This window comes from Pelodiscus sinensis, chromosome 10 (assembly GCF_052426305.1).
Source record: "Pelodiscus sinensis isolate ZL-2025 chromosome 10, ASM5242630v1, whole genome shotgun sequence".
Taxonomy (NCBI): Eukaryota; Metazoa; Chordata; order Testudines; family Trionychidae; genus Pelodiscus; species Pelodiscus sinensis.
Window position 1 is genome coordinate 46,065,624 of NC_143061.1, and position 11,819 is coordinate 46,077,442.

An 11,819-nucleotide genomic window follows, 5' to 3' on the forward strand; every position below is an offset into this window, starting at 1 on the left:
CTAAATAGGAGAGAAGAGGGGGGGGGGGAGGAGAAAAGTGGTGAGAAACAAGGAGCAAAGGGTATGAAAAATCAAAGGGAAAAACAGGATGGCAGAGCTGGGAATCAGTAAGCACCTGAAGATTGAGTAGTTAAAACAAAGCAGATAAGAATCAAAGTCAATAGATAGTACACTTCCTAACTCAGGAATCTACGCAAAGAGCTGTTTGCACCTTCATTGAAGGTTAGGTTGATAGTGTCCTATTTATTTTGGGTCTGCACATCCTAAACTCAAAATGCTGGTCATCTGAAGAAGTGGGCTGTGCCCACGAAAGTTCATGATACCATCTACATGTTTTGTTAGTCTATAAAGAGCTACCAGACCATTTGTTGTTTTTTCCATTACAGACTAACTCAGCTACTCCCTAAAACTATGTAAAAAGTGTGTTTGACTAATTTTTCTTTGCTAATTATTACTCTTCTGGACAGATTAAAATTAGATTAAGGACAACTGACATAGTCTGCAGTGTAATTTATAAGGAATTGCAGGCCAGTCTCATATTTATTGCTGGCATAAGTGGGCAAAACCCTATTGACTTCAACAGATGCTGCGCCTTTATAAGACACTGATGAATTTGGATCAGGATTTCTGTTTGGGCACTTTAACCAATTACCGTAAAATCACGAGTATAATGCGCACCCTACCTTTTCAACATCAGAATCATGGAAAAAAGTGAACTCCTATATATTATGCGCACCTGCATTATAGTTGCAATTTTATGGTATATATAGGAAGGAAGGGGCCGCTCCCATCTGCAGGCTCGCCCGGGAAACACACGCGCAGCATTGGGGAGCCAGCTGCAGAGTTTGAAACCTGCTCCCCACCCAGCTGCCTGTACTCCATGCTGAGCTCGTGCCTGTCACGGGGCCCCTTGGCCCCCCCCTCCCCTCCGCTCCCAGCTGTCCTTGCCGAGACCGGGCAGGCAGTGAGCCAGGGCGCTCCTTGCCTTGTCTGGGAGCCTGGCTGAGCTTGCGCCTGCCGCAGGGGCCCTCTGCCCAGCTGAGCTCGTGCCTTTCCAGCTGAGCTCGCGTCTGCTTCGGGGGCTCCCTGACCAGCTGCCCATGCACCGTGCCGAGACCGGGCAGGCAGCAAGCCAGGTCACTGCAGTCTGGCGGCACCACTGGCTCCTCGCCTTGTCCGGGAGCCTGGCAGGGCACCGCGCTGCAGCTGGAAAGTTTCTGTGCAGAGGGGAGGGTGAGTTAAAAACTTTAATGCTACGTCTAGACTGGCATGATTTTCTGGAAATGCTTTTCTGGAAAAGTTTTCCATTAAAGCATTTTCGGAAAAGCGAATCTAGATTGGCAGGATGCTTTTTTTTTGCGGAAAATAAATCTCTGCTGTCTACACTGGCCCTTTTGTGCAAAAGTTTTTCAGAAAAAGACTTTTGCCCGAACAGGAACAGTGTAGTATTTCTGCAAAAGCAGTGACAATCTTACATGAGTCAGTGCTTTTGCAGAAATTCAAGCGTCCAGTGTAGACAGTTGGCAAGTTTTTCCACAAAAGCAGATGATTTTGTGGAAAAACTGGCCAGTCTAGACACAGCCTAACAGAAAATCTCCTATGTAGCATGCGTACCCTGGCTTTGACCCTAAAAAATGGGGGGGAAAATGCACATTTTCCTTGAGATTTTACGCTAATGCTTAAAATCAAAGTAAATATATTTCAATTTGCATGCAAAAATTGAATTACTCTGCTTCTCCCAGGACTTTCTGTATGTCTCTTCTGATCTATGATGTTTGAGCATCAAGGCCATAGTGAAATTAACAATGACTGGAGTTTTTCTGTGTAAAATGTCCTTCCGTCCTCCAATACCAAACAGGATTTCACACTATGGTTAGGGGATCATCTTGCATGAGTAGGAGCTGATAAATTGTGGTAACTTCTATTATAAATTCTTATCAAGCCAACTTCTATAGTTATAATAGAGTTTCCCTATTGTAAGTTATCAACTGCAAAAACAAAAGCTTAGACTTGTGTCCCTAACCAGCACTCAGAATTAGCTTGCACATATTGCAAATGTGCTAGTGTCTGCTAGCCAGCCTGTTTCCTCTAACAATAGTGAAGGAGCTAATGGGGTTAAAGCACCAGTGCATGTTTCTCTAAAAAAACTTCATGGAAAGAACTAGTGTACATTTTAACATCACAGTATTGTATAGTCTGTAAAGACACTTGAGCTCAGCATGATTATGTTCACCTGACTGTCTACCTAGGACTCCCAGGATAAGTTTAAGTAGCCCTGTAACAGAGGAATTGTCTATGTAACAGCAAGCTGTAATTTTTTTCCTTCACCTCCTAAAAGAGCATTTCCTGTGAATACAGACTTTCCATGTATGAAGTGTGCTAACCGAGGATTATCTTTTCTGGTGGTGGACATCATGCGAGTGAATGTAGACAAGGTTCTAGAAAGAGACCAAAAACTTTCAGAGCTTGACAACCGGGCAGATGCATTACAAGCTGGTGCCTCACAGTTTGAAACCAGTGCAGCCAAACTGAAGAGAAAATACTGGTGGAAAAATTGCAAGGTAAAGAGGATAGATATCTCTTGTTTAAATCTGCCTCAGAGTATTTACTTTCACTTTGCTCTAATGAGCCCTTGTAAGAGTAGGTTGGCTTTTAACAACCTTTTTTCTTAATGCTGAAAAGTAAGCTATTGTACTCTTTAAGGTAGTCTTCGAAAGCAATCGTGACGTTGAATAGAGATAGACATAAACCTACTCTATAGCTCAGAGAACCTCAGATCTTTGTGCTGTTTGAAATGAGAGAACAATTCAAACAACTTCTTCTGTGGAGAAAATTGCTTAATTTAAAAATCTAAATATGATAGTGTGATATGTAAAATGATGAAATGGACACAGTATGCAAAACCTCCAGCCCTAGCTCAACAAAAATAAACTTGCAAGTATGCACAAAACCAGTTCCAACATAGCATATATATAGAGTGGGGTGGAAGAGCCTTTCTCCTCTTGTGGGGATTGATGAATCTCTTTCTCCTTCATGAAGGTAAGCTGCTGATGAGGAAGCCATTGGGCTCAGGTACTCTTCAGGCTGGCACAGGAAGTGAAGGATGAAGAGAGTTTTCATGAGGGAAAAGCAAAGATTGAAATTCACCAAAATTTTGCCCTAGTCCTCAACATACTCATCCTTTCCCTTGAACATGGAACACCCTTCTTTCCTTCCTGTCCTAAAACCATCTACTTCTCCAGTCCAGTATTATCCTTTCCAGCCTCACTTCTCAGCCCTCCTTCTGTCTGTCCCCATGCCAATCAGTCATCCATATGCCTCTCCAGAACAAGCCCCAACTCAGTTGCCTGGATTCATTGCCCTATCCCCTAAAAACCTGTGGTGCTGCTCCCTGGTAAATCACCTCCTTCCTAAGAAAGACCAGCTGTCTCGAGGGCTGGCTCCTGACCCCCTAGGCCCTTCCTGATCCCTCTGAAAAGAGAATAAAGTAAGCTTCCAGACCTCAGGAGCCAGAGGAGGGGTAGATGGAGAAGAGAAAGGGCCAGTACCAGTTGTTGGTTCTTCCTTGCTGTCACACATGTGCACGACAGGACATTAAGGCCCCTCTTGATTTTCACAAAGGGTGTACTTTTCAGTCATACTAGCTAATCGAGGGTATGTCTACACCACAGCACTAATTCGAACTAACTTAATTCGAATTAGTTAATTCGAACTAGTGCATCTAGACCTAAAAACTAGTTCGAATTAGCATTTTGCTAATTCAAACTAGCACGTCCACATTGAGTGGACCCTGAACCGAGGTTAAGGCTGGCCGGAAGCAGTGCCGGCAGGGCATCAGATGAGGACTTAGAGCGTGCAGCTGCTGTCTCAGGCTAGCCGAGTCTGTGCCTAAAGGGACCCGACCCCCACCCCGGACAGACAGTTCTCAGGGGTTCCCCGCTTGCGAAGCAGTCCTGGCTTGGAGTGCCCTGAGTGCCCACACTCAGCACATCACAGCACTCGGCCATCAGCCTGGCTGCACTTTCCGCAGGCTGCCATCCGGGGGAGGGAGGTCAATCAAGGGGCTTCAGGAGAGTTTCCACCCGAGGAGCCCGCAGAGCCACCCCAGTCCTCCCCATTGGGGGCTCGTACCCCATTCCTCCCTCACCTCCTTCCACTTACCCCTCCCTAGCCCCCCTTCCTGATGTACAAAATAAAGGACACGTGTGTTCAAAAATAGAAACGCTCTTTATTGAACAAAACTCAGGGAGACTGGGAAAAGGAGGTGGGAGAGGGGAAGAGAGAGGGTGGTAGAGGGGAGGGCAACTAAAATGATCAGGGGTTTGGAACAGGTCCCATATGAAGAGAGGATAAAGAGACTGGGACTTTTCAGCTTAGAAAAGAGGAGACTGAGGGGGGATATGATAGAGGTCTATAAAAGCATGAGTGGCGCGGAGAGGGTGCATAAAGAAAAGTTCTTCATTAGTTCCCATAATAGAAGGACTAGAGGACACCAAATGAAAGGAATGGGTAGCAGGCTTCAAACTAATAACAGAAAGTTGTTCTTCACAAAGCAAATAGTCAACCTGTGGAACTCCTTGCTGCAGGAGGCTGTGAAGGCTAGAACTAGAACAGAGTTTAAAGAGAAGTTAGATAAATTCATGGAGGCTGGGTCCATGGAGTGGTATTAGCCAGGGGGTAGAAATGGTGTCCCTGGCCTCTGTTTGTGGGAGGCTGGAGATGAATGGCATGAGACAAATGGCTTGGTCATTGTTTTGGTCCATCCCCTCCAGAGTCCCTAGGGTTGGCCACTGTCGGCAGACAGGCTACTGGGCTTGATGGACCTTTGGTCTGACCCAGTACATACATTCTAAGCTCAGGGCTCATGGTCGGGGGTCTCACTGGACCACCCTAATTTTCATGCAAACCTGCTCCTGGGTGGCCAGCCTGGCAGCTATCCTGCTTTAGACGGCTACTTTCCTGTGCCTAGTGCGGAGGTCATGGATGAGGTCCATGATGTCCGCACTAGACCAGGTGGGCGCCCACCTATTGCGGACCCGGGCAGGCTCCTGGGAGCCGCCAGCCTGGTCCCGGGAAGAGGCGGAGGGCTGGGTGGCAGTGGGTGGCTGGCTCGAGCCGTGCCAGGTGCAGGGTCTGCTGGCTGGGTGCTGGCAGGCTTGCACCTGGCACGGGCACCGTAGCCAGCCCGTGCCCCTGTAAGGGCTCCGGGGCCGGGAGGGGGGCAGACGAGTTTCCCTGGTGGTGCCCAGAGTGGCCACCAGGGAAAGCTGGGGAGGGCTAGCCTCCCACTAGTTCGAATTAAGTGGCTACACAGCCCTTAATTCAAACTGCTTAATTCGAACTAGGCATTAGTCCTCGTGGAATGAGGTTTACCTAGTTCGAATTAAGCGCTCCGCTAGTTCAAATTAAGTTCGAACTAGCGGTTTGTATGTGTAGTGCCTATCAAAGTTAATTCGAACTAACGTCTGTTAGTTCGAATTAACTTTGTAGTGTAGACATACCCCAAGTTATTTTATCATGATTGAAAGCGATTTTGAGATACTGACAAATACATCTGAGGCCATATTATCACAGAATCATAGAATACTAGAAATGGAAGGGACCTCAGGAAGCCAGCAAGTCCAGTCCCCTGCTCTCACAATAGGAACAAACACCATCTAGGGCGGGCTATCCCTGGGAGATGTTCCACGAGGAGTAACAGTAGTTCAGAATAGGAAGCCTAGTCCGAACTACCTAGTCCGTGCCGCGTGTAGCCGCACGGCACGGAGTCCGCACTAGCGGACATTTAAAAATGGCGGCGCCCGGCGAGATGCAAATGAAGCCCGGGAAATTCAAATCCCGGGCTTCATTTGCAACTCCGGTTGCTTACATTACCACTCTAGTTCGAACTTGGGTGGTAGTGTAGACATACCCTGTCTTAACAGAAGCTCTCTCTCTGAGGGTATGTCTACACTACCCCGCTAGTTCGAACTAGCGGGGGTAATGTAGTCATCCGCAATTGCAAATGAAGCCTGGGATTTGAATTTCCTGGGCTTCATTTGCTTGAAGCCGGCCGGCGCCATTTTTAAATGCCAGCTAGTTCGAACCCCATGCCGCGCGGCTACACACGGCACGGAGTAGCTAGTTCGGATTAGGCTTCTTAATCCGAACTAGCTGTACTCCTCATTCCACAAGGAGTACAGCTAGTTTGGATTAGAAGCTTAATCCGAACTAGCTACTCCGTGCCGCGTGTAGCCGCGCGGCACGGGGTTCGAACTAGCCGGCATTTAAAAATGGTGCCGGCTGGCTTCATGCATATGAAGCCCGGGAAATTCAAATCCCGGGCTTCATTTGCAATTGCGGATGACTACATTACCCCCGCTAGTTCGAACTAGCGGGGTAGTGTAGACATACCCTGAGGGTATGTCTACACTAGCCCCCCAGTTCGAACTAATGTAGTTTAATGTAGGCATTCAGAGTTGCAAATCAAGCCCGGGATTTAAATATCCCGCGATTGATTTGAATGTTCCCGGCCGGTCGCCATTTTTGAAACTTACAAGCAGGGAAACAGGCATTTAAAATAAAGCCCCTAAATCGAACTACCTGTTATTCCCCCTGCAATGAGGTTTAACAGGTACTTCGATTTAAGGCTTTATTTTGAATGCCCATTTCCCTGCCGTGTGTATATGCGGGCAGTTAGTCTGGGCTTGTAAATTTAAAAAATGGCAACCGGCCGGGAACATGCAACTCAAGCATGGGATATTTAAATCCCGGGCTTGATTTGCAATTCTGAATGCCTACATAAGCCTCCCTAGTTCAAAGTAGGGGGCTAGTGTAGACATATCCTCAGATTGTCTCAGTTCCAGGAAATGCTATATTTGGGGGCCTATTAAAATTCATTTCAGGGATCTCTGTATGGATTAAAGTCACTGGGACAGTGTGAACAGCGCACCTAAAGTCAAAACCAGGAACAATCTTTTACCATGCAAAAGACCTCATTTATCTTCCTTTATTTCTCTTTATAGATGATGATCATCCGTGGTGTAGTATGTGCAGTCATTTTTATGGTAATTATAAGTAAGTAATTCATTTTTATTTACAATCTCAATAGCTCTGTGATTTCCAATGCCCTCATATCAAAAAGTAAATAAAACATTTAGGAAGATAGCTTGACTGTGACTATCCCCTTCAAGTGTCTTGCTGCTTAAGGATATATAAATATCTGAGTTTTAATGTCACCCATTCTGTTATATTACTGAGTTTCCTCAGTATAAATCTCAACTTCTCAGGCTTAGGTCTGTCTGTATGTTTGCTTGTGTCACACTTCCAAATGATCAATAAACATGAGTTAGGTGCATGATGTAATGGCTGAGTTATATAAAAGCTGGTACCAATGTGACTCAAAATGATTTTGGGGTTTCGTAATTGTGAAGCTCCAAGAATGGAATGGTAGCACAGATGGCTTAGTCATGACAAGTACATACCCAGTAGTTTCAGTGGGTTTGTACTTGGCACACCTAAGCTATGCCTTTGCTATCATGCCTACATTGTTACAGGCAGTCCCCGAGTTACGCGGATCCGACTTACGTCGGATCCGCAGTTACGAACGGGGCACTTCCTCTCCCTGGTCTCGAGCAGACCAGGGAGAGGAAGCAAAGCGGCGGCGGAATGCGCGGCCAGCTGACAGCCCAGACACGTCTGGGCTGTCAGCTGGCCGCGCGTTCTGCCGCTCCGCTCTGCTCTGCTCCGCTCTGCTCCCCCTCCCCCTTCCCCTGGTCTGCAGACCAGGGAGAGAGGGAGCAGAGCGGAGCACGCGGCCAGCTGACAGCCCAGACGCGTCTGGGCTGTCAGCTGGCCGCGCGTTCCGCCGCTCTGCTGTGCTCCGCTCTGCTCCCCCTCCCCCTGATCTGCAGGGGGGGGGGAGCAGAGCGGAGCACGCGGCCAGCTGACAGCCCAGATGCGTCTGGGCTGTCAGCTGGCCGCGCGTTCTGCCGCTCTGCTGTGCTCCGCTCTGCTCCCCCCCCCTTATCTGCAGGGGGGGGGGGAGCAGAGCGGAGCACGTGGCCAGCTGACAGCCCAGACGCGTCTGGGCTGTCAGCTGGCCGCGCGTTCCGCCGCTCTGCTCTACTCTGCTCCCCCTCCCCCTGGTCTGCAGACCTGGGGGCCGGGGAGCAAAGCAGAGCAAAGCCACGGAGCCCGAGGGCAGCAGGATAGCCACGGCGCGTCTGGGCTGTCCCGCTGCCCCCGTGCTCCGCGGCTTTGCTCCGGACGCCTGTGGTACAGCAGCTGGGGCGCTGCCGGTTGGTCCCGTAGCGCCGCTCTGGGTGCCACTGGACCAACCCAGCAGCACCCCAGCTGCTCTGCCCCAGGTGTCCCCTAGTCAGCAGCTGCTGAAAATGACCAGTGGCTGACTACAGGAAGCCCCTGCCCCGGGCTTCCTGGAATCAGCCGCTGATCAGTTTCAGCAGCAGCTGACTTGGGGATGCCTGGGGTTCTTAAGTTGAATCTGTATGTAAGTCAGAACTGGCGTCTAGATTCAGCCACTGTTGAAACTGATCAGTTTCAGCAGCGGCTGAATCTGGACGCCAGTTCCGACTTACATACAGATTCAGCTTAAGAACAAACCTACAGTCCCTATCTTGTATGTAACCCGGGGACTGCCTGTATTTATACTCATGCTAGCTCAATAAGAGCCAGCAGGAGTATGTGTATGCAAACATGGGAGTCACACCCTAGATATAGCCTATGATTTGAGGTTGATATTGTAAGTGTGAGGTCTAGTGCAGTACTTGAGAGAATCAATGCTGTAAGGTTCAGGATCATACTTGTTTCATAACTACTTCTTTGCACTCCAGGTTGGTGGTGTTTCCATTCCATCACTGCATAGAAACTCCAAGTTATTTTAGGACCCCAATGTGCTAGGCACAGTGGGAGACAGTCCAAGCCCCAAAGAGCTGTCAATTTAAATACATAAAGCAGATGATAGGGGAGAAAAAGAAAACCCCCATTCCACAGATTGAGAACTGAGGGGCAGATAAATTAGGCCCCAATTCAGGACAGCACTTAAGTATCTACTGAAATTGCATAGAAGTCCATAGGATTTAACCACTTGCATAAAGTTAAGTGTGTTCTTAAGTGCTGTCCTGAATAGGGACCAAAGTGACTACTTTTCTGGTGCTTTAAAGCCCAGGGTCATTGCAAGAGGAATACCAGATAATTCGAGTTAGGGCTTTATTTCAGAATCCCGTTTCACTGCCACGTATAGATGCTGGCAGTTACTTTGGGCTAGTCAATTTGTAAAATGGCGACCAGCTGGGAACATGCAAATCAAGGATATTTAAATCCTGTTCTTCATTTGCAATTTCGGTCGCCCTCATTAGCCTCCCTAGATCGATGTAGGGGGCTAATGTACACATACCCCCTGAGATTTACTCATCACATTTAACCTATAGCTCAGACCACCACCTTTTCCAGAGCTGCCCATTCTCAGGGTACCAAACACAGGTGGTTATTCTAATAACACCACAGTGTGTTCCTTAGGTATAGTTGAAGCAAAATGCAGGACAATGCACGGCTACATTTCTATCACTATTCCTTAGGTATGGCTGTGCTAATGTGCCTGCCTGTTCTCTGACTGCACATGTTCATGTTTGTGGACTGAAGTTCAGTAATAACAACATCTGTTATTTTCTTTTTCCTTCTTTCCTTCCTAGTTTATTTCTGCACTTGAAAAAGCAATGAGGGAAGGCTTGGCACGGCTTGTTTCAGATCAACCTCTTTTCTGATGTTCTCTTACTGAACTCTGATTTTTAATTCCTGGTGACTTGGGGAGTTTTGCCTGTAATAATCCGTAAGCACTCAATGTAGTGTATTTGGTATTATGCGGTTTCCACATGAAATTGTACCAGCTAAATATTGCCAAGTAGTTCCATGTGTTGTCTTATCATTGGGTCTTAAAAGGCATCCACAGTGACCTTCAGAAATGGTAATAAATAAAAGCATTCTAAACTTTTCAGAATCATAAGAGAGCAGTTAAGGGGAAAGTCTTTTGTTAAATGGACATTGTCACATAGTTTGTACCCAAAATTGAGGTTTTATGAAATAGTAAGGCCCAAACCATCAAACCTGGCAGCCTAAATAAGACTATTATCTAATCACAGAAATAAAAGTGGCCTGATTCATCAAGAACACCTGCTAATTTGGTTTTAGTCAATGTGAGCAACAAATGTTTAAAGAATTTGAATGTCAAATTACTTTTATTTAGATGTCTAAATGTGGACTCCAATTTTATGCATCCAGGTTTGAAACTATTTGGCCTGAGTTCTGTACAATAGGAATGTTTTCATGGAGTTTAACTTTGCATCGAGTTCTTTCCTATACAAACTCTGTGGCATTATGCTAGTGTATAAGAACCAGAAGGAGAACTGGATGAGAAGCAAGAATAATACTGACAAGTAAACAAACATCATAAGTACCCCAAAAATTTAGATTAATAAGCCAAGGTGGTGGCCTTCAGATTTATGGTTAATGTATGGCACTTGGACCCCAGTTCTGCAAACACTCATGCCCGTGTTAAACTTTGAGCACAGGACTAGTCTTTTGAAGTCAAGGGCTCTGCACAGTTAGGGTATGTCTACACAGCAGGGTAAAAGTCATATTAAGTTATGCAACTTCAACTATGTCAATTGCATAGCTGAAGTCGAAATAGCTTAATTCAGCTTTTCATAGAAGCATAGAACACTAGAACTGGAAGGGACCTCGAGAGGTCATTGAGTCCAGTCTCCTGCCCTTACAGCAGGACCAAGCACTGTCTACACACTCTTCCTTCAACTTCTCTTACACCGCATGAAATGAAGGTTACAGGAGTCAGAGTAAAAAGTCCACCATCTTGACATTATTTCGAAATAATGGCTTGCTGTGTAGATGTGCATTTTGTTATTTTGAAATAACGTCAGTTATTCAGAAATAATGCTGCTGTGTAGACATTCCCTTACAGGACTGAGTTCATATGAATCTACAGGGCTGGGGGCCTTTTTCCATGGAATCTCGCTAAATGAACCATTTGAAAATAAATCAGTGGATCAGTGGGAGATGGGAGGTGAGCAGTGTAGCTGAGAGGACCCATTAAAAACTGAAAAACTTAAGAAACAACAAATATTCTGGTAGCACTTTAAACTTGTAAGTCTTTAAAGTGCTGCCAGACTATTTGTTGTTTTTAAAGTTTTTCCTGTTACACACTAACTCAGCTATTCCTCTGAAACTATTAAAAACAGTTCTTTTATAAAGTGTCCCTGTAATGAAAATGTGCAAGAATGCTAATCTGAGGCATTGTTATTAGTAACGCAAGTAAGACAATCCATAGAAGTCTTAACCTGACACAATCCCCCTTTTAAAGGTGCTCTGCTGAGATATATATTTTTAAAAGTGCTCTTTATATTCTGTTTATAACAGCCGTTGCTGCTATGGAACTTTGAAACTGAAATATATGTTTCATTTCAAACATTTTCTCATTGTCCATTTACACTCTGGTCTGTTATTATAGGGTTGCTCACCAGTGGCGAGCTTCTGGCTTTGTATTAAGGTATTTGAAAGCACTGAATAACTGTCTCAGAAGAGGGAGGGAACCCTACCAGAGAAAATTATACTGGGTTTTATATTCAAACAAATGTAACAAATACAAATACAAATAAAAATGTGTCAAATGTGGGGCCTAATGATATGGACAGGGTCCCTGAAGCGCAGGAATGGGCAAAAGCCTCTCAGCGGGGCTAGATGTGGCCTGTCTAAGGCTTTGATCTGGCCCATGTGGCAGTTCCAGGCCCCGCCCCCTAACACATTGC

At 46.2% G+C, this 11,819-nt stretch overlaps 1 protein-coding gene across 1 annotated transcript; it reads left to right on the top strand.

The window, feature by feature from the left end:
* Nucleotides 1–943: 943 nt before the first annotated feature.
* On the top strand, nucleotides 944–11,613 carry LOC149523869 (vesicle-associated membrane protein 3-like). The gene is made up of 4 exons (XM_089780869.1): nucleotides 944–1,233; nucleotides 2,359–2,561; nucleotides 7,005–7,056; nucleotides 9,693–11,613. The coding sequence occupies exons 1-4, from the start codon at nucleotides 1,101–1,103 to the stop codon at nucleotides 9,707–9,709; spliced, it is 405 nt and encodes a 134-aa protein (XP_089636995.1). The 5' UTR covers nucleotides 944–1,100; the 3' UTR covers nucleotides 9,710–11,613.
* Nucleotides 11,614–11,819: the final 206 nt, after the last annotated feature.

Coding starts and splice junctions, on each gene's coding strand:
- LOC149523869 (XM_089780869.1), top strand. CDS start 1,101: ATGCACCGTGCCGAGACCGGGCAGGCAGCAAGCCAGGTCACTGCAGTC. Junction 1,234..2,358: donor GTTTCTGTGCAGAGGGGAGG/GTGAGTTAAAAA, acceptor CTGTGAATACAG/ACTTTCCATGTATGAAGTGT. Junction 2,562..7,004: donor ACTGGTGGAAAAATTGCAAG/GTAAAGAGGATA, acceptor TTCTCTTTATAG/ATGATGATCATCCGTGGTGT.